The sequence below is a fragment of the Engystomops pustulosus genome, chromosome 2, assembly GCF_040894005.1.
Source record: "Engystomops pustulosus chromosome 2, aEngPut4.maternal, whole genome shotgun sequence".
In the NCBI taxonomy this organism is placed as follows: domain Eukaryota; kingdom Metazoa; phylum Chordata; class Amphibia; order Anura; family Leptodactylidae; genus Engystomops; species Engystomops pustulosus.
Genome location: NC_092412.1, coordinates 263,043,033 through 263,067,389, shown reverse-complemented (window position 1 = coordinate 263,067,389; position 24,357 = coordinate 263,043,033). Strand labels below are relative to the sequence as shown.

The following is a 24,357-nucleotide window of genomic DNA, read 5'->3' as shown; positions in this document are numbered from 1 at the left end:
AATATACTGGGTCTATGTATAATATACTGGGTCTATGTATATAATATACTGGGTCTATGTATATAATATACTGGGTCTATGGATATAATATACTGGGTCTATGGATATAATATACTGGGTCTATGGATATAATATACTGGGTCTATGGATATAATATACTGTGTCTCCTTTTCTGGGGAGCCCTTATATGTCTTATATATAGGGCTGTGTGTTCTATGCCGTGCTCCTCCTGTCCTGGGGGTGGCCTGTAGGGCGGCGCTGTCCCATGTCACGTCCCTCTGTGTCTCTGCAGGCCGGGGCCGGGGGATGCCGACATGTCCCTCATTTGCCTGTCAGACTTTGAAGCTTACGCCAAGGAGCACCTACCTAAGGCCACGTGGGAGTACTATGCCGCGGGAGCTGACGACTGCTACACGCGGGATGACAACCTACAGGCCTTCACCAGGTAAGTACCAGTGCCCAGAGGCTGTCAGCGCTGAGCAGGGGGCAGATAACCAGACATTATGTGCCCTACAGGATACGGCTGAGACCCCGGATGCTGCGGGACGTGTCCATGACCGACACCAGAACCACCATATTAGGAACCGAGATCAGCGCCCCCATAGGGATCGCCCCTACAGCCTTCCACTGCCTGGCCTGGCCCGACGGAGAGATGAGCACCGCCAGAGGTAGGGGGCGACAGAGAGGACGGGGTATAACTATATACATGTATCACTATATACAGGGAATCCCCAGGTTATACCGGCTGTACATATATCATTATATACAGGAGATCCCCAGGTTATACCGGCTGTACATATATCATTATATACAGGAGATCCCCAGGTTATACCAGCTGTACATATATCATTATATACAGGAGATCCCCAGGTTATACCGGCTGTACATATATCATTATATACAGGAGATCCCCAGGTTATACCAGCTGTACATATATCATTATATACAGGAGATCCCCAGGTTATACCAGCTGTACATATATCATTATATACAGGAGATCCCCAGGTTATACCGGCTGTACATATATCATTATATACAGGAGATCCCCAGGTTATACCGGCTGTACATATATCATTATATACAGGAGATCCCCAGGTTATACCGGCTGTACATATATCACTATATACAGGAGATCCCCAGGTTATACCAGCTGTACATATATCATTATATACAGGAGATCCCCAGGTTATACCAGCTGTACATATATCATTATATACAGGAGATCCCCAGGTTATACCGGCTGTATATATATCATTATATACAGGAGATCCCCAGGTTATAGCGGCTGTATATATATCATTATATACAGGAGATCCCCAGGTTATAGCGGCTGTACATATATCATTATATACAGGAGATCCCCAGGTTATACCGGCTGTACATACATCATTATATACAGGAGATCCCCAGGTTATACCACCTGTACATATATCATTATATACAGGAGATCCCCAGGTTATACCGGCTGTACATATATCATTATATACAGGGGATCCCCAGGTTATACCGGCTGTACATATATCATTATATACAGGAGATCCCCAGGTTATACCACCTGTACATATATCATTATATACAGGAGATCCCCAGGTTATACCGGCTGTACATATATCATTATATACAGGAGATCCCCAGGTTATACCGGCTGTACATATATCATTATATACAGGAGATCCCCAGGTTATAGCGGCTGTACATATATCATTATATACAGGAGATCCCCAGGTTATACCGGCTGTACATATATCATTATATACAGGAGATCCCCAGGTTATAGCGGCTGTACATATATCATTATATACAGGAGATCCCCAGGTTATACCGGCTGTACATATATCACTATATACAGGAGATCCCCAGGTTATACCGGCTGTACATATATCATTATATACAGGAGATCCCCAGGTTATACCGGCTGTACATATATCATTATATACAGGAGATCCCCAGGTTATACCGGCTGTACATATATCATTATATACAGGAGATCCCCAGGTTATACCGGCTGTACATATATCATTATATACAGGAGATCCCCAGGTTATACCGGCTGTAAATATATCATTATATACAGGAGATCCCCAGGTTATACCGGCTGTACATATATCATTATATACAGGAGATCCCCAGGTTATAGCGGCTGTACATATATCATTATATACAGGAGATCCCCAGGTTATACCGGCTGTACATATATCATTATATACAGGAGATCCCCAGGTTATACCGGCTGTACATATATCATTATATACAGGAGATCCCCAGGTTATACCGGCTGTACATATATCATTATATACAGGAGATCCCCAGGTTATACCGGCTGTACATATATCATTATATACAGGAGATCCCCAGGTTATACCGGCTGTACATATATCATTATATACATGAGATCCCCAGGTTATACCGGCCGTACATATATCATTATATACAGGAGATCCCCAGGTTATACCGGCCGTACATATATCATTATATACAGGAGATCCCCAGGTTATACCGGCCGTACATATATCATTATATACAGGAGATCCCCAGGTTATACCGGCTGTACATATATCATTATATACAGGACATCCCCAGGTTATACCGGCTGTACATATATCACTATATACAGGAGATCCCCAGGTTATACCGGCTGTACATATATCACTATATACAGGAGATCCCTAGGTTATACCGGCTGTACATATATCACTATATACAGGAGATCCCCAGGTTATACCGGCTGTACATATATCATTATATACAGGAGATCCCCAGGTTATACCGGCTGTACATATATCATTATATACAGGAGATCCCCAGGTTATACCGGCTGTACATATATCATTATATACAGGAGATCCCCAGGTTATACCGGCTGTACATATATCATTATATACAGGAGATCCCCAGGTTATACCGGCTGTACATATATCATTATATACAGGGGATCCCCAGGTTATACCGGCTGTACATATATCACTATATACTGGAGATCCCCAGGTTATACCGGCTGTACATATATCATTATATACAGGAGATCCCCAGGTTATACCGGCTGTACATATATCATTATATACAGGAGATGCCCAGGTTATACCGGCTGTACATATATCATTATATACAGGAGATCCCCAGGTTATACCGTCTGTACATATATCATTATATACAGGAGATCCCCAGGTTATACCGGCTGTACATATATCATTATATACAGGAGATCCCCAGGTTATACCGTCTGTACATATATCATTATATACAGGAGATCCCCAGGTTATACCGGCTGTACATATATCACTATGTACAGGAGATCCCCGGGTTATACCGGCTGTACATATATCATTATATACAGGAGATGCCCAGGTTATACCGGCTGTACATAAATCACTATGTACAGGAGATGCCCAGGTTATAGCGGCTGTACATGTATCGGTGTATACCCAGGTTATACCGGCTGTACATGTATCGGTGTATACCCAGGTTATACCGGCTGTACATGTATCGGTGTATACCCAGGTTATACCGGCTGTACATGTATCGGTGCATACCCAGGTTATAGCGGCTGTACATGTATCGGTGTATACCCAGGTTATAGCGGCTGTACATGTATCGGTGTATACCCAGGTTATAGCGGCTGTACATGTATCGGTGTATACCCAGGTTATAGCGGCTGTACATGTATCGGTGTATACCCAGGTTATAGCGGCTGTACTTACCTGTAACCCCCCTGTTCTGTGTTGCAGCTGCGGAAGCTGTGAATGTCTGTTATGTGTCCAGCACTTACTCCACGTGTTCTGTGGAGGAGATCGTCGGTGCTGCTCCGGATGGGTTCCGCTGGTTCCAGTTGTACATCTATCGGGACCGGAAGCTCTCGGAGCGGCTGGTGCGGCGGGTGGAGGCGCTGGGGTACAAGGCGCTGGTCCTCACCGTGGATGTGCCGTACACCGGGAAGAGGAGGAGCGACGTCCGCAATAACTTCCGCCTTCCTCCTCACCTGAAGGTGAAGAACTTTGAAGGAATCTTCGAGGTGAGAGGATCCACCGTGCAGCCAATCATGGAGCAGAGATCTGGCCAGGGGTGAGATGGCACCAGAGGGGGAGACGCTGTAGTGTGTTACACTAGTTGTACCGCCAGTCACCGGATGGTCACACAGGATGAGACCCCTCTGGTAGGACGTGCACACCATGCGTGGAGCAGCTCAGGACTGATGGGGACAGGGGAGATCTTGTACCTCACTATCCCCACTATCCACTGCATCCACAGATCTGCACAGACACAAAGCTCTCCTGCTAGCTACACACAGAGAGCATAGTAACATGACCTCCCCTGCCTCCAGCATGAGCAGTATAACATGACCCACCTCCCTCCAGAAAGAGCAGGGAGCAGCATGAGACACCCTCCCCCTGCACCCAGAAAGAGCAAGGAGTAAGCGGCATCATGCAACCTTCCCCTGCCCCCACAAAGAGCAGGGAGTAGTATCATATGACCCACCCTCCCTCCAGAGAGAGCAGGGAGCAACATCATAAGACCTTCCTCCAGAAAGAGCAGAGAGTAGCATTACATGGCCTTCCCCCTGCTCCAGAGTAAGTGGCAGGATACCATCACTTCTCCCTCCAGAGTGAGCAGGGAGCAGCAGCATCACATGATCTGCCCCTCTCTCCAGAGTGAGCAGGGAGCAGCAGCATCACATGATCTGCCCCTCTCTCCAGAGTGAGCAGGGTCCATCAGCATCACATGATCTGCCCCTCTCTCCAGAGTGAGCAGGGTCCATCAGCATCACATGATCTGCCCCTCTCTCCAGAGTGAGCAGGGAGCAGCAGCATCACATGATCTGCCCCTCTCTCCAGAGTGAGCAGGGAGCAGCAGCATCACATGATCTGCCCCTCTCTCCAGAGTGAGCAGGGTCCATCAGCATCACATGATCTGCCCCTCTCTCCAGAGTGAACAGGGTCCATCAGCATCACATGATCTGCCCCTCTCTCCAGAGTGAGCAGGGAGCAGCAGCATCACATGATCTGCCCCTCTCTCCAGAGTGAGCAGGGAGCAGCAGCATCACATGATCTGCCCCTCTCTCCAGAGTGAGCAGGGTCCATCAGCATCACATGATCTGCCCCTCTCTCCAGAGTGAGCAGGGTCCATCAGCATCACATGATCTGCCCCTCTCTCCAGAGTGAGCAGGGAGCAGCAGCATCACATGATCTGCCCCTCTCTCCAGAGTGAGCAGGGTCCATCAGCATCACATGATCTGCCCCTCTCTCCAGAGTGAGCAGGGAGCAGCAGCATCACATGATCTGCCCCTCTCTCCAGAGTGAGCAGGGTCCATCAGCATCACATGATCTGCCCCTCTCTCCAGAGTGAGCAGGGAGCAGCAGCATCACATGATCTGCCCCTCTCTCCAGAGTGAGCAGGGTCCATCAGCATCACATGATCTGCCCCTCTCTCCAGAGTGAGCAGGGAGCAGCATCACATGACCTCTCCCTCCCTCTAGCAGTTAAGATCCATCCATCTTCTTGTGGTTGCACTCTACAGTCTCAGAGAAAATCAGTGACTGCAGGGACAGTAGGAGGACACATGGGAGTTGTGGTTAAAGTGAAGGAGAAAAGAGAAACAGAGGAAATCTCCATCAGACTCCACCCTGATATCCAGGGACATTACTCATAGATCCGGGACTGCGGGAACTTCTTCTAGGTGTTACCCCTGACCTCCTCCTTCTAATAGCTACTGTTATATCATACTACTGAGTGTTACCAGAGACCCGGGGAGGGGGCGGAGGAGGAGAGAGACATGCGGGAGAGGGCGGAGGAGAGAGACATGCGGGAGGGGGAGGAGGAGAGAGAGACACTGGGAGGGGGCGGTGGAGAGGGGGAGACGTGGGGAGGGGGCGGAGAAGAGAGAGACACTGGGAGGGGGCGGTGGAGAGGGGGAGACGTGGGGAGGGGGCGGAGGAGAGAGAGACATGCGGGAGGGGGAGGAGGAGAGAGAGACACTGGGAGGGGGCGGTGGAGAGGGGGAGACGTGGGGAGGGGGCGGAGGAGAGAGAGACACTGGGAGGGGGCGGTGGAGAGGGGGAGACGTGGGGAGGGGGCGGAGGAGAGAGAGACATGCGGGAGGGGGAGGAGGAGAGAGAGACATGCGGGAGGGGGCGGTGGAGAGGGGGAGACGTGGGGAGGGGGCGGAGGAGAGAGAGACATGCGGGAGGGGGAGGAGGAGAGAGAGACATGCGGGAGGGGGCAGTGGAGAGGGGGAGACGTGGGGAGGGGGCGGATCTGGGGGATCCTCCTATAATTTTCAGTATTCCGGGATTGTAGCTGTGTATTATCGGATGTAACGCTGCTCTGCACGGACCTCCCACCCATCTCCTGTGTTTTAGGACCAGTGCGGCCCTGATAATTACGGGGTCCCGGCCAACACCCTGGACCCCTCCATTAGCTGGAAAGACGTTCATTGGTTGAGAAGTTTGACCCGTCTGCCAATCATTGTCAAGGGAATCCTGACCAAGGAGGATGCGGAGCTGGCAGTAGAGCACGGCGTGCAGGGCATCATCGTATCCAACCACGGGGGGCGTCAGCTGGACGGGGAACTGGCCACGGTATGTGACCCCCAGGGGGGTTCTGGAAAGTCCAAATGCAAAGATCCTGGATTTAGATTTCCTGGTGTTATATGTATGAACTGTGCATCAAGCTGTGTCCCCCCTGCTTTACCATGCAGCTCTGTGTCCCCCCTGCTTTACCATGCAGCTCTGTGTCCCCCCTGCTTTACACTGCAGCTCTGTGTCCCCCCTGCTTTACACTGCAGCTCTGTGTCCCCCCTGCTTTACACTGCAGCTCTGTGTCCCCCCTGCTTTACACTGCAGCTCTGTGTCCCCCCTGCTTTACACTGCAGCTCTGTGTCCCCCCTGCTTTACACTGCAGCTCTGTGTCCCCCCTGCTTTACACTGCGGCTCTGTGTCCCCCCTGCTTTACACTGCGGCTCTGTGTCCCCCCTGCTTTACCCTGCGGCTCTGTGTCCCCCCTGCTTTACCCTGCGGCTCTGTGTCCCCCCTGCTTTACCCTGCAGCTCTGTGTCCCCCCTGCTTTACCCTGCGGCTCTGTGTCCCCCCTGCTTTACCCTGCGGCTCTGTGTCCCCCCTGCTTTACCCTGCGGCTCTGCGTCCCCCCTGCTTTACCCTGCGGCTCTGCGTCCCCCCTGCTTTACCATGCAGCTCTGCGTCCCCCCTGCTTTACCCTGCAGCTCTGCGTCCCCCCTGCTTTACCCTGCAGCTCTGCGTCCCCCCTGCTTTACCCTGCAGCTCTGCGTCCCCCCTGCTTTACACTGCAGCTCTGCGTCCCCCCTGCTTTACACTGCAGCTCTGTGTCCCCCCTGCTTTACCCTGCAGCTCTGTGTCCCCCCTGCTTTACCCTGCGGCTCTGTGTCCCCCCTGCTTTACACTGCAGCTCTGTAGTTACCAGTATATGGGGGTCTCGGACCTCCGCTCTCTGTCCCCCCTGCTTTACACTGCAGCTCTGTAGGTACCAGTATATGGGGGTCTCGGACCTCCGCTCTGTGCCCCCCCTGCTTTACACTGCAGCTCTGTAGTTACCAGTATATGGGGGTCTCGGACCTCCGCTCTGTTTCCCCCTGCTTTACCCTGCAGCTCTGTAGGTACCAGTATATGGGGGTCTCGGACCTCCGCTCTGTGCCCCCCCTCACTCTCCTGTGTCCGTAGATTGACGCCCTCTCTGAGATCGTGGAGACGGTGCACGGTCGGGTCGAGGTCTATGTAGATGGGGGGATCCGGACCGGCAGCGACGTCCTGAAGGCTCTGGCCCTTGGAGCAAAGTGCGTGTTCATTGGCCGGCCGGTTGTGTGGGGTCTGGCATACAAGGTAGGGGGTCTGTATTATTTGGGGGGCGGTCATCCCCCCTGCTTTACCCTGCAGCTCTGTAGGGACCAGTATGTGGTACTGCTGCTTCTATTCTGCTGTGTCTGACACCCGCTCTCTTCCTCAGGGCGAGGAGGGCGTCCGGGGCGTCCTGCAGATCCTGGCCGAGGAATTCCGTCTGTCCATGGCGCTCTCTGGTGAGGAGGCTACACACTGGCTCTGGGCCGCAGAGCTGACAATCTAAGCCATTCCATAGACACATTATAATAGCCCTCCCTTGTGCTGGGATCATACTGACGCATAGTAACTGCCGGACCATTGGGTTCAGGATTGTGGTTCTGATGTTCTCACTTCCCTTCTGCTCTACAGGGTGTCGCAATGTCTCCGAAATCACCCGAAACCTCATCCATTCCTCCAAACTGTGAAGACTCGCAGGGAAGAGGAATCTAGAACCCTCCGAATTCTGGAACGAGAAGATGATGACGCCCCCCCCCCTCCCCCTCTAATGGACTATCATGTGATTTACTGGAACATGAGATGATTTTATGTTCCTGATTCAAAACTTCTGGAGCAGTTCTTGATTGCTGGACCCAGAACATCTCCCGTATTGTAGCCGTTAGCTCATCGTGACAGCGGCCGTTACTGGTTCTAGGTCACACAATGTGACAGAATGAATAAACCAGAGAAACGCAAACGATCTGGAAAATCCAGTCTGTGACGGACAGTACCGGGGTAATAGCTCTAGAACGCCCTCCATATAATAGTTATTCTAGAATATCATCCTTATGGCAGGCTGTACACACCGGTAATCTAGAACATCTTCATGATGACAGAACAGGGGAAATCCCTCTAGAACCCCAATCTATAACACACAGAGCGGCTCCATTCACTGAATCCATCATATTTTTTGGTTTGTTATATGATAGACGATTCTAGAATAACAATGCATTCTAGATCTACTGCTTGATCAAGGCGGCTGCCAATGACTGTGACTCTAGAACATCCTCATTGGTTATGTGGGGGGTGCAGGACTGATTCCAAAACCTTCCTAAATCCTCTCTTTCTGTGGACACGGCTGGGGCGAGGGTTGAAGGATGTTCTAGAGTCAGTCCCTGTCGCCTCATGAAGAAGATGTGGACATCACATTGTAGCCAATTCTCATTCTCCCTGTAGCCGGAGGATGTTCTAGAGCTACTTTGATGATGACTGAATCTAGAACATGCGATACCAACCAGAGAAGGTCTCACATCAGCAACATGACGGAGGCTCCAGGAGTAATAAGACTCTAGAACGTGTAATATAATGACCGGCAGCACAGATGCATCATGGGCACATTCTGTAATAACGGACTCTAGAACGTGTAATATAATGACCGGCAGCACAGATGCATCATGGGCACATTCTGTAATAACAGACTCTAGAACGTGTAATATAATGACTGGCAGCACAGATGCATCATGGGCACATTCTGTAATAATAGACTCTAGAACGTGTAATATAATGACCGGCAGCACAGATGCATCATGGGCACATTCTGTAGTAACAGACTCTAGAACGTGTAATATAATGACCGGCAGCACAGATGCATCATGGGCACATTCTGTAATAACAGACTCTAGAACCTGTAATATAATGACTGGCAGCACAGATGCATCATGGGCACATTCTGTAATAACAGACTCTAGAACCTGTAATATAATGACTGGCAGCACAGATGCATCATGGGCACATTCTGTAATAAGACTCTAGAACGTGTAATATAATGACCGGCAGCACAGATGCATCATGGGCACATTCTGTAATAACAGACTCTAGAGCGTGTAATATAATGACCGGCAGCACAGATGCATCATGGGCACATTCTGTAATAACAGACTCTAGAACGTGTAATATAATGACTGGCAGCACAGATGCATCATGGGCACATTCTGTAATAACAGACTCTAGAACGTGTAATATAATGACCGGCAGCACAGATGCATCATGGGCACATTCTGTAATAACGGACTCTAGAACGTGTAATATAATGACCGGCAGCACAGATGCATCATGGGCACATTCTGTAATAGACTCTAGAACGTGTAATATAATGACCGGCAGCACAGATGCATCATGGGCACATTCTGTAATAAGACTCTAGAACGTGTAATATAATGACCGGCAGCACAGATGCATCATGGGCACATTCTGTAATAACAGACTCTAGAACGTGTAATATAATGACCGGCAGCACAGATGCATCATGGGCACATTCTGTAATAACAGACTCTAGAACGTGTAATATAATGACCGGCAGCACAGATGCATCATGGGCACATTCTGTAATAACAGACTCTAGAACGTGTAATATAATGACCGGCAGCACAGATGCATCATGGGCACATTCTGTAATAAGACTCTAGAACGTGTAATATAATGACTGGCAGCACAGATGCATCATGGGCACATTCTGTAATAACAGACTCTAGAACGTGTAATATAATGACCGGCAGCACAGATGCATCATGGGCACATTCTGTAATAAGACTCTAGAACGTGTAATATAATGACTGGCAGCACAGATGCATCATGGGCACATTCTGTAATAGACTCTAGAACGTGTAATATAATGACCGGCAGCACAGATGCATCATGGGCACATTCTGTAATAGACTCTAGAACGTGTAATATAATAACTGGCAGCACAGATGCATCATGGGCACATTCTGTAATAGACTCTAGAACGTGTAATATAATGACCGGCAGCACAGATGCATCATGGGCACATTCTGTAATAACAGACTCTAGAACGTGTAATATAATGACCGGCAGCACAGATGCATCATGGGCACATTCTGTAATAACAGACTCTAGAACGTGTAATATAATGACCGGCAGCACAGATGCATCATGGGCACATTCTGTAATAGACTCTAGAACGTGTAATATACTGACCGGCAGCACAGATGCATCATGGGCACATTCTGTAATAACAGACTCTAGAACATGTAATATAATGACCGGCAGCACAGATGCATCATGGGCACATTCTGTAATAACGGACTCTAGAACGTGTAATATAATGACCGGCAGCACAGATGCATCATGGGCACATTCTGTAATAACGGACTCTAGAACGTGTAATATAATGACCGGCAGCACAGATGCATCATGGGCACATTCTGTAATAACAGACTCTAGAACGTGTAATATAATGACTGGCAGCACAGATGCATCATGGGCACATTCTGTAATAACAGACTCTAGAACGTGTAATATAATGACTGTCAGCACAGATGCATCATGGGCACATTCTGTAATAGACTCTAGAACGTGTAATATAATGACCGGCAGCACAGATGCATCATGGGCACATTCTGTAATAACAGACTCTAGAGCGTGTAATATAATGACCGGCAGCACAGATGCATCATGGGCACATTCTGTAATAACAGACTCTAGAACGTGTAATATAATGACCGGCAGCACAGATGCATCATGGGCACATTCTGTAATAAGACTCTAGAACGTGTAATATAATGACCGGCAGCACAGATACATCATGGGCACATTCTGTAATAACAGACTCTAGAACGTGTAATATAATGACTGGCAGCACAGATGCATCATGGGCACATTCTGTAATAACAGACTCTAGAACGTGTAATATAATGACCGGCAGCACAGATGCATCATGGGCACATTCTGTAATAACAGACTCTAGAACGTGTAATATAATGACCGGCAGCACAGATGCATCATGGGCACATTCTGTAATAGACTCTAGAACGTGTAATATAATGACCGGCAGCACAGATGCATCATGGGCACATTCTGTAATAGACTCTAGAACGTGTAATATAATGACCGGCAGCACAGATGCATCATGGGCACATTCAGTAATAACAGACTCTAGAACGTGTAATATAATGACCGGCAGCACAGATGCATCATGGGCACATTCTGTAATAACAGACTCTAGAACGTGTAATATAATGACCGGCAGCACAGATGCATCATGGGCACATTCTGTAATAACAGACTCTAGAACGTGTAATATAATGACCGGCAGCACAGATGCATCATGGGCACATTCTGTAATAGACTCTAGAACGTGTAATATAATGACCGGCAGCACAGATGCATCATGGGTACATTCTGTAATAACAGACTCTAGAACATGTAATATAATGACTGGCAGCACAGATGCATCATGGGCACATTCTGTAATAGACTCTAGAACGTGTAATATAATGACTGGCAGCACAGATACATCATGGGCACATTCTGTAATAACAGACTCTAGAACATGTAATATAATGACCGGCAGCACAGATGCATCATGGGCACATTCTGTAATAACAGACTCTAGAACGTGTAATATAATGACCGGCAGCACAGATGCATCATGGGCACATTCTGTAATAGACTCTAGAACGTGTAATATAATGACCGGCAGCACAGATGCATCATGGGCACATTCTGTAATAACAGACTCTAGAACGTGTAATATAATGACCGGCAGCACAGATGCATCATGGGCACATTCTGTAATAGACTCTAGAACGTGTAATATAATGACTGGCAGCACAGATGCATCATGGGCACATTCTGTAATAACAGACTCTAGAACGTGTAATATAATGACCGGCAGCACAGATGCATCATGGGTACATTCTGTAATAACAGACTCTAGAACATGTAATATAATGACCGGCAGCACAGATGCATCATGGGCACATTCTGTAATAACAGACTCTAGAACGTGTAATATAATGACCGGCAGCACAGATGCATCATGGGCACATTCTGTAATAAGACTCTAGAACGTGTAATATAATGACTGGCAGCACAGATGCATCATGGGCACATTCTGTAACAGACTCTAGAACGTGTAATATAATGACCGGCAGCACAGATGCATCATGGGCACATTCTGTAATAACAGACTCTAGAACGTGTAATATAATGACCGGCAGCACAGATGCATCATGGGTACATTCTGTAATAACAGACTCTAGAACATGTAATATAATGACCGGCAGCACAGATGCATCATGGGCACATTCTGTAATAACAGACTCTAGAACGTGTAATATAATGACCGGCAGCACAGATGCATCATGGGCACATTCTGTAATAAGACTCTAGAACGTGTAATATAATGACCGGCAGCACAGATGCATCATGGGCACATTCTGTAATAACAGACTCTAGAACGTGTAATATAATGACCGGCAGCACAGATGCATCATGGGCACATTCTGTAATAACAGACTCTAGAACGTGTAATATAATGACTGTCAGCACAGATGCATCATGGGCACATTCTGTAATAACAGACTCTAGAACGTGTAATATAATGACCGGCAGCACAGATGCATCATGGGCACATTCTGTAATAACAGACTCTAGAACGTGTAATATAATGACCGGCAGCACAGATGCATCATGGGCACATTCTGTAATAAGACTCTAGAACGTGTAATATAATGACTGGCAGCACAGATGCATCATGGGCACATTCTGTAATAGACTCTAGAACGTGTAATATAATGACCGGCAGCACAGATGCATCATGGGCACATTCTGTAATAACAGACTCTAGAACCTGTAATATAATGACCGGCAGCACAGATGCATCATGGGCGCATTCTGTAATAACAGACTCTAGAACCTGTAATATAATGACTGGCAGCACAGATGCATCATGGGCACATTCTGTAATAATAGACTCTAGAATGTGTAATATAATGACCGGCAGCACAGATGCATCATGGGCACATTCTGTAATAACAGACTCTAGAACGTGTAATATAATGACCGGCAGCACAGATGCATCATGGGCACATTCTGTAATAAGACTCTAGAACGTCTAATATAATGACCGGCAGCACAGATGCATCATGGGCACATTCTGTAATAAGACTCTAGAACGTGTAATATAATGACCGGCAGCACAGATGCATCATGGGCACATTCTGTAATAACAGACTCTAGAACGTGTAATATAATGACCGGCAGCACAGATGCATCATGGGCACATTCTGTAATAACAGACTCTAGAACGTGTAATATAATGACCGGCAGCACAGATGCATCATGGGCACATTCTGTAATAGACTCTAGAACGTGTAATATAATGACCGGCAGCACAGATGCATCATGGGCACATTCTGTAATAGACTCTAGAACGTGTAATATAATAACTGGCAGCACAGATGCATCATGGGCACATTCTGTAATAGACTCTAGAACGTGTAATATAATGACCGGCAGCACAGATGCATCATGGGCACATTCTGTAATAGACTCTAGAACGTGTAATATACTGACCGGCAGCACAGATGCATCATGGGCACATTCTGTAATAACAGACTCTAGAACATGTAATATAATGACCGGCAGCACAGATGCATCATGGGCACATTCTGTAATAACGGACTCTAGAACGTGTAATATAATGACCGGCAGCACAGATGCATCATGGGCACATTCTGTAATAACAGACTCTAGAACGTGTAATATAATGACTGGCAGCACAGATGCATCATGGGCACATTCTGTAATAACGGACTCTAGAACATGTAATATAATGACCGGCAGCACAGATGCATCATGGGCACATTCTGTAATAACGGACTCTAGAACGTGTAATATAATGACCGGCAGCACAGATGCATCATGGGCACATTCTGTAATAACAGACTCTAGAACGTGTAATATAATGACCGGCAGCACAGATGCATCATGGGCACATTCTGTAATAATAGACTCTAGAACGTGTAATATAATGACCGGCAGCACAGATGCATCATGGGCACATTCTGTAACAGACTCTAGAACGTGTAATATAATGACCGGCAGCACAGATGCATCATGGGCACATTCTGTAATAACAGACTCTAGAACGTGTAATATAATGACTGGCAGCACAGATGCATCATGGGCACATTCTGTAATAACAGACTCTAGAACGTGTAATATAATGACCGGCAGCACAGATGCATCATGGGCACATTCTGTAATAACAGACTCTAGAGCGTGTAATATAATGACCGGCAGCACAGATGCATCATGGGCACATTCTGTAATAACAGACTCTAGAACGTGTAATATAATGACCGGCAGCACAGATGCATCATGGGCACATTCTGTAATAAGACTCTAGAACGTGTAATATAATGACCGGCAGCACAGATGCATCATGGGCACATTCTGTAATAACAGATTCTAGAACGTGTAATATAATGACTGGCAGCACAGATGCATCATGGGCACATTCTGTAATAACAGACTCTGGAACGTGTAATATAATGACCGGCAGCACAGATGCATCATGGGCACATTCTGTAATAGACTCTAGAACGTGTAATATAATGACCGGCAGCACAGATGCATCATGGGCACATTCTGTAATAACAGACTCTAGAAGGTGTAATATAATGACCGGCAGCACAGATGCATCATGGGCACATTCTGTAATAACAGACTCTAGAACGTGTAATATAATGACTGGCAGCACAGATGCATCATGGGCACATTCTGTAATAGACTCTAGAACGTGTAATATAATGACCGGCAGCACAGATGCATCATGGGCACATTCTGTAATAACAGACTCTAGAACGTGTAATATAATGACCGGCAGCACAGATGCATCATGGGCACATTCTGTAATAACAGACTCTAGAACATGTAATATAATGACCGGCAGCACAGATGCATCATGGGCACATTCTGTAATAACAGACTCTAGAACGTGTAATATAATGACCGGCAGCACAGATGCATCATGGGCACATTCTGTAATAACAGACTCTAGAACGTGTAATATAATGACTGGCAGCACAGATGCATCATGGGCACATTCTGTAATAGACTCTAGAACGTGTAATATAATGACCGGCAGCACAGATGCATCATGGGCACATTCTATAATAACAGACTCTAGAACGTGTAATATAATGACTGGCAGCACAGATGCATCATGGGCACATTCTGTAATAACAGACTCTAGAACGTGTAATATAATGACCGGCAGCACAGATGCATCATGGGCACATTCTGTAATAACAGACTCTAGAACGTGTAATATAATGACCGGCAGCACAGATGCATCATGGGCACATTCTGTAATAACAGACTCTAGAACGTGTAATATAATGACCGGCAGCACAGATGCATCATGGGCACATTCTGTAATAACAGACTCTAGAACGTGTAATATAATGACCGGCAGCACAGATGCATCATGGGCACATTCTGTAATAACAGACTCTAGAACGTGTAATATAATGACCGGCAGCACAGATGCATCATGGGCACATTCTGTAATAACAGACTCTAGAACGTGTAATATAATGACCGGCAGCACAGATGCATCATGGGCACATTCTGTAATAACAGACTCTAGAACGTGTAATATAATGACTGGCAGCACAGATGCATCATGGGCACATTCTGTAATAGACTCTAGAACGTGTAATATAATGACCGGCAGCACAGATGCATCATGGGCACATTCTATAATAACAGACTCTAGAACGTGTAATATAATGACTGGCAGCACAGATGCATCATGGGCACATTCTGTAATAACAGACTCTAGAACGTGTAATATAATGACCGGCAGCACAGATGCATCATGGGCACATTCTATAATAACAGACTCTAGAACGTGTAATATAATGACCGGCAGCACAGATGCATCATGAGCACGTTCTGTAATAACAGACTCTAGAACGTGTAATATAATGACTGGCAGCACAGATGCATCATGGGCACATTCTGTAATAGACTCTAGAACGTGTAATATAATGACCGGCAGCACAGATGCATCATGGGCACATTCTGTAATAACAGACTCTAGAACGTGTAATATAATGACCGGCAGCACAGATGCATCATGGGTACATTCTGTAATAACAGACTCTAGAACGTGTAATATAATGACCGGCAGCACAGATGCATCATGGGCACATTCTGTAATAACAGACTCTAGAACGTGTAATATAATGACTGGCAGCACAGATGCATCATGGGCACATTCTGTAATAACAGACTCTAGAACGTGTAATATAATGACTGGCAGCACAGATGCATCATGGGCACATTCTGTAATAACAGACTCTAGAACGTGTAATATAATGACCGGCAGCACAGATGCATCATGGGCACATTCTGTAATAACAGACTCTAGAACGTGTAATATAATGACCGGCAGCACAGATGCATCATGGGCACATTCTGTAATAACAGACTCTAGAACGTGTAATATAATGACCGGCAGCACAGATGCATCATGGGCACATTCTGTAATAAGACTCTAGAACGTGTAATATAATGACTGGCAGCACAGATGCATCATGGGCACATTCTGTAACAGACTCTAGAACATGTAATATAATGACCGGCAGCACAGATGCATCATGGGCACATTCTGTAATAAGACTCTAGAACGTGTAATATAATGACTGGCAGCACAGATGCATCATGGGCACATTCTATAATAACTGACTCTAGAACGTGTAATATAATGACCGGCAGCACAGATGCATCATGGGCACATTCTGTAATAGACTCTAGAACGTGTAATATAATGACCGGCAGCACAGATGCATCATGGGCACATTCTGTAATAGACTCTAGAACGTGTAATATAATGACCTGCAGCACAGATGCATCATGGGCACATTCTGTAATAACAGACTCTAGAACGTGTAATATAATGACTGGCAGCACAGATGCATCATGGGCACATTCTGTAATAACAGACTCTAGAACGTGTAATATAATGACCGGCAGCACAGATGCATCATGGGCACATTCTGTAATAACAGACTCTAGAACGTGTAATATAATGACCGGCAGCACAGATGCATCATGGGCACATTCTGTAATAGACTCTAGAACGTGTAATATAATGACCGGCAGCACAGATGCATCATGGGCACATTCTGTAATAAGACTCTAGAACGTGTAATATAATGACCGGCAGCACAGATGCATCATGGGCACATTCTGTAATAACAGACTCTAGAACGTGTAATATAATGACCGGCAGCACAGATGCATCATGGGCACATTCTGTAATAACAGACTCTAGAACGTGTAATATAATGACCGGCAGCACAGATGCATCATGGGCACATTCTGTAATAACAGACTCTAGAACATGTAATATAATGACCGGCAGCACAGATGCATCATGGGCACATTCTGTAATAACAGACTCTAGAACGTGTAATATAATGACCGGCAGCACAGATGCATCATGGGCACATTCTGTAATAAGACTCTAGAACGTGTAATATAATGACCGGCAGCACAGATGCATCATGGGCACATTCTGTAATAACAGACTCTAGAACGTGTAATATAATGACCGGCAGCACAGATGCATCATGGGCACATTCTATAATAACAGACTCTAGAACGTGTAATATAATGACTGGCAGCACAGATGCATCATGGGCACATTCTGTAATAACAGACTCTAGAACGTGTAATATAATGACTGGCAGCACAGATGCATCATGGGCACATTCTGTAATAGACTCTAGAACGTGTAATATAATGACTGGCAGCACAGATGCATCATGGGCACATTCTGTAATAAGACTCTAGAACGTGTAATATAATGACCGGCAGCACAGATGCATCATGGGCACATTCTGTAATAACAGACTCTAGAACGTGTAATATAATGACTGGCAGCACAGATGCATCATGGGCACATTCTGTAATAAGACTCTAGAACGTGTAATATAATGACCGGCAGCACAGATGCATCATGGGCACATTCTATAATAACAGACTCTAGAACGTGTAATATAATGACCGGCAGCACAGATGCATCATGGGCACATTCTGTAATAACAGACTCTGGAACGTGTAATATAATGACCGGCAGCACAGATGCATCATGGGCACATTCTGTAATAACAGACTCTAGAACGTGTAATATAATGACCGGCAGCACAGATGCATCATGGGCACATTCTGTAATAACAGACTCTAGAACGTGTAATATAATGACCGGCAGCACAGATGCATCATGGGCACATTCTGTAATAAGACTCTAGAACGTGTAATATAATGACCGGCAGCACAGATGCATCATGGGCACATTCTGTAATAACAGACTCTAGAACGTGTAATATAATGACCGGCAGCACAGATGCATCATGGGCACATTCTGTAATAACAGACTCTAGAACGTGTAATATAATGACTGGCAGCACAGATGCATCATGGGCACATTCTGTAATAACAGACTCTGGAACGTGTAATATAATGACCGGCAGCACAGATGCATCATGGGCACATTCTGTAATAAGACTCTAGAACGTGTAATATAATGACCGGCAGCACAGATGCATCATGGGCACATTCTGTAATAGACTCTAGAACGTGTAATATAATGACCGGCAGCACAGATGCATCATGGGCACATTCTGTAATAACAGACTCTAGAACGTGTAATATAATGACCGGCAGCACAGATGCATCATGGGCACATTCTGTAATAACAGACTCTAGAACGTGTAATATAATGACCGGCAGCACAGATGCATCATGGGCACATTCTGTAATAACAGACTCTAGAACGTGTAATATAATGACCGGCAGCACAGATGCATCATGGGCACATTCTGTAATAGACTCTAGAACATGTAATATAATGACCGGCAGCACAGATGCATCATGGGCACATTCTATAATAACAGACTCTAGAACGTGTAATGTAATGACCGGCAGCACAGATGCATCATGGGCACATTCTGTAATAACAGACTCTAGAACGTGTAATATAATGACCGGCAGCACAGATGCATCATGGGCACATTCTGTAATAATAGACTCTAGAACGTGTAATATAATGACCGGCAGCACAGATGCATCATGGGCACATTCTGTAATAACAGACTCTAGAACGTGTAATATAATGACCGGCAGCACAGATGCATCATGGGCACATTCTGTAATAACAGACTCTAGAACGTGTAATATAATGACCGGCAGCACAGATGCATCATGGGCACATTCTGTAATAACAGACTCTAGAACGTGTAATATAATGACCGGCAGCACAGATGCATCATGGGCACATTCTGTAATAAGACTCTAGAACGTGTAATATAATGACTGGCAGCACAGATGCATCATGGGCACATTCTGTAATAAGACTCTAGAACGTGTAATATAATGACTGGCAGCACAGATGCATCATGGGCACATTCTGTAATAGACTCTAGAACGTGTAATATAATGACCGGCAGCACAGATGCATCATGGGCACATTCTGTAATAACAGACTCTAGAACGTGTAATATAATGACCGGCAGCACAGATGCATCATGGGCACATTCTGTAATAAGACTCTAGAACGTGTAATATAATGACTGGCAGCACAGATGCATCATGGGCACATTCTGTAATAGACTCTGGAACGTGTAATATAATGACCGGCAGCACAGATGCATCATGGGCACATTCTATAATAACAGACTCTAGAACGTGTAATATAATGACTGGCAGCACAGATGCATCATGGGCACATTCTGTAACAGACTCTAGAACGTGTAATATAATGACCGGCAGCACAGATGCATCATGGGCACATTCTGTAATAAGACTCTAGAACATGTAATATAATGACCGGCAGCACAGATGCATCATGGGCACATTCTGTAACAGACTCTAGAACGTGTAATATAATGACCGGCAGCACAGATGCATCATGGGCACATTCTGTAATAACAGACTCTAGAACGTGTAATATAATGACCGGCAGCACAGATGCATCATGGGTACATTCTGTAATAGACTCTGGAACGTGTAATATAATGACCGGCAGCACAGATGCATCATGGGCACATTCTGTAACAGACTCTAGAACGTGTAATATAATGACCGGCAGCACAGATGCATCATGGGCACATTCTGTAATAAGACTCTAGAACGTGTAATATAATGACCGGCAGCACAGATGCATCATGGGCACATTCTATAATAACAGACTCTAGAACGTGTAATATAATGACCGGCAGCACAGATGCATCATGGGCACATTCTGTAACAGACTCTAGAACGTGTAATATAATGACCGGCAGCACAGATGCATCATGGGCACATTCTGTAATAAGACTCTAGAACGTCTAATATAATGACCGGCAGCACAGATGCATCATGGGCACATTCTGTAATAAGACTCTAGAACGTGTAATATAATGACCGGCAGCACAGATGCATCATGGGCACATTCTGTAATAACAGACTCTGGAACGTGTAATATAATGACCGGCAGCACAGATGCATCATGGGCACATTCTGTAATAGACTCTAGAACGTGTAATATAATGACCGGCAGCACAGATGCATCATGGGCACATTCTGTAATAAGACTCTAGAACGTGTAATATAATGACCGGCAGCACAGATGCATCATGGGCACATTCTGTAATAGACTCTAGAACGTGTAATATAATGACCGGCAGCACAGATGCATCATGGGCACATTCTGTAATAACAGACTCTAGAACGTGTAATATAATGACTGGCAGCACAGATGCATCATGGGCACATTCTATAATAACAGACTCTAGAACGTGTAATATAATGACCGGCAGCACAGATGCATCATGGGCACATTCTGTAATAGACTCTAGAACGTGTAATATAATGACCGGCAGCACAGATGCATCATGGGCACATTCTGTAACAGACTCTAGAACGTGTAATATAATGACCGGCAGCACAGATGCATCATGGGCACATTCTGTAATAACAGACTCTGGAACGTGTAATATAATGACCGGCAGCACAGATGCATCATGGGCACATTCTGTAATAGACTCTAGAACGTGTAATATAATGACCGGCAGCACAGATGCATCATGGGCACGTTCTGTAATAACAGACTCTAGAACGTGTAATATAATGACTGGCAGCACAGATGCATCATGGGCACATTCTGTAATAACAGACTCTGGAACGTGTAATATAATGACCGGCAGCACAGATGCATCATGGGCACATTCTGTAATAGACTCTAGAACGTGTAATATAATGACCGGCAGCACAGATGCATCATGGGCACGTTCTGTAATAACAGACTCTAGAACGTGTAATATAATGACAGGCAGCACAGATGCATCATGGGCACATTCTATAATAACAGACTCTAGAACGTGTAATATAATGACCGGCAGCACAGATGCATCATGGGCACATTCTGTAATAAGACTCTAGAACGTGTAATATAATGACCGGCAGCACAGATGCATCATGGGCACATTCTATAATAACAGACTCTAGAACGTGTAATATAATGACTGGCAGCACAGATGCATCATGGGCACATTCTGTAATAACAGACTCTAGAACGTGTAATATAATGACTGGCAGCACAGATGCATCATGGGCACATTCTGTAATAACAGACTCTAGAACGTGTAATATAATGACCGGCAGCACAGATGCATCATGGGCACATTCTGTAATAACAGACTCTAGAACGTGTAATATAATGACCGGCAGCACAGATGCATCATGGGCACATTCTGTAATAACAGACTCTAGAACGTGTAATATAATGACCGGCAGCACAGATGCATCATGGGCACATTCTGTAATAGACTCTAGAACGTGTAATATAATGACCGGCAGCACAGATGCATCATGGGCACGTTCTGTAATAGACTCTAGAACGTGTAATATAATGACCGGCAGCACAGATGCATCATGGGCACATTCTGTAATAAGACTCTAGAACGTGTAATATAATGACCGGCAGCACAGATGCATCATGGGCACATTCTGTAATAACAGACTCTAGAACGTGTAATATAATGACCGGCAGCACAGATGCATCATGGGCACATTCTGTAATAAGACTCTAGAACGTGTAATATAATGACCGGCAGCACAGATGCATCATGGGCACATTCTATAATAACAGACTCTAGAACGTGTAATATAATGACCGGCAGCACAGATGCATCATGGGCACATTCTGTAATAAGACTCTAGAACGTGTAATATAATGACCGGCAGCACAGATGCATCATGGGCACATTCTGTAATAACAGACTCTAGAACGTGTAATATAATGACCGGCAGCACAGATGCATCATGGGCACATTCTGTAATAACAGACTCTAGAACGTGTAATATAATGACCGGCAGCACAGATGCATCATGGGCACATTCTGTAATAGACTCTAGAACGTGTAATATAATGACCGGCAGCACAGATGCATCATGGGCACATTCTGTAGTAACAGACTCTGGAACGTGTAATATAATGACCGGCAGCACAGATGCATCATGGGCACATTCTGTAATAACAGACTCTAGAACGTGTAATATAATGACCGGCAGCACAGATGCATCATGGGCACATTCTGTAATAGACTCTAGAACGTGTAATATAATGACCGGCAGCACAGATGCATCATGGGCACATTCTGTAATAAGACTCTAGAACGTGTAATATAATGACCGGCAGCACAGATGCATCATGGGCACATTCTGTAATAGACTCTAGAACATGTAATATAATGACTGGCAGCACAGATGCATCATGGGCACATTCTGTAATAACAGACTCTAGAACGTGTAATATAATGACCGGCAGCACAGATGCATCATGGGCACATTCTGTAACAGACTCTAGAACGTGTAATATAATGACTGGCAGCACAGATGCATCATGGGCACATTCTGTAATAACAGACTCTAGAACGTGTAATATAATGACCGGCAGCACAGATGCATCATGGGCACATTCTGTAATAACAGACTCTAGAACGTGTAATATAATGACCGGCAGCACAGATGCATCATGGGCACATTCTGTAATAACAGACTCTGGAACGTGTAATATAATGACCGGCAGCACAGATGCATCATGGGCACATTCTGTAACAGACTCTAGAACGTGTAATATAATGACCGGCAGCACAGATGCATCATGGGCACATTCTGTAATAACAGACTCTAGAACGTGTAATATAATGACTGGCAGCACAGATGCATCATGGGCACATTCTGTAATAACAGACTCTGGAACGTGTAATATAATGACCGGCAGCACAGATGCATCATGGGCACATTCTGTAATAACAGACTCTGGAACGTGTAATATAATGACCGGCAGCACAGATGCATCATGGGCACATTCTGTAACAGACTCTAGAACGTGTAATATAATGACCGGCAGCACAGATGCATCATGGGCACATTCTGTAATAACAGACTCTAGAACGTGTAATATAATGACTGGCAGCACAGATGCATCATGGGCACATTCTGTAATAACAGACTCTAGAACGTGTAATATAATGACTGGCAGCACAGATGCATCATGGGCACATTCTGTAATAACAGACTCTAGAACGTGATATATAATGACCGGCAGCACAGATGCATCATGGGCACATTCTGTAATAACAGACTCTAGAACGTGTAATATAATGACTGGCAGCACAGATGCATCATGGGCACATTCTGTAATAACAGATTCTAGA

General features: G+C 45.5%; 2 protein-coding genes across 14 annotated transcripts in view; both read left to right on the top strand.

Annotated features, from left to right (window-relative positions):
* LOC140119705 (2-Hydroxyacid oxidase 2-like) overlaps positions 1 to 8,537 on the top strand; it is a 64,574-nt gene extending 56,037 nt beyond the window's left edge. For all 3 annotated transcript variants that reach the window (XM_072139020.1, XM_072139021.1, XM_072139019.1), the window contains exons 2-8: positions 293 to 445; positions 517 to 668; positions 3,726 to 4,009; positions 6,353 to 6,571; positions 7,688 to 7,846; positions 7,971 to 8,040; positions 8,213 to 8,537. In XM_072139020.1, the coding sequence (XP_071995121.1) occupies positions 293 to 445; positions 517 to 668; positions 3,726 to 4,009; positions 6,353 to 6,571; positions 7,688 to 7,846; positions 7,971 to 8,040; positions 8,213 to 8,268 (1,093 nt within the window). In that variant the 3' untranslated portion in view covers positions 8,269 to 8,537. The remainder of the gene's footprint in view (positions 1 to 292; positions 446 to 516; positions 669 to 3,725; positions 4,010 to 6,352; positions 6,572 to 7,687; positions 7,847 to 7,970; positions 8,041 to 8,212) is intronic.
* STXBP5L (syntaxin binding protein 5L) overlaps positions 1 to 24,357 on the top strand; it is a 746,575-nt gene that overhangs the window by 476,857 nt on the left and 245,361 nt on the right. The window lies entirely within an intron of this gene.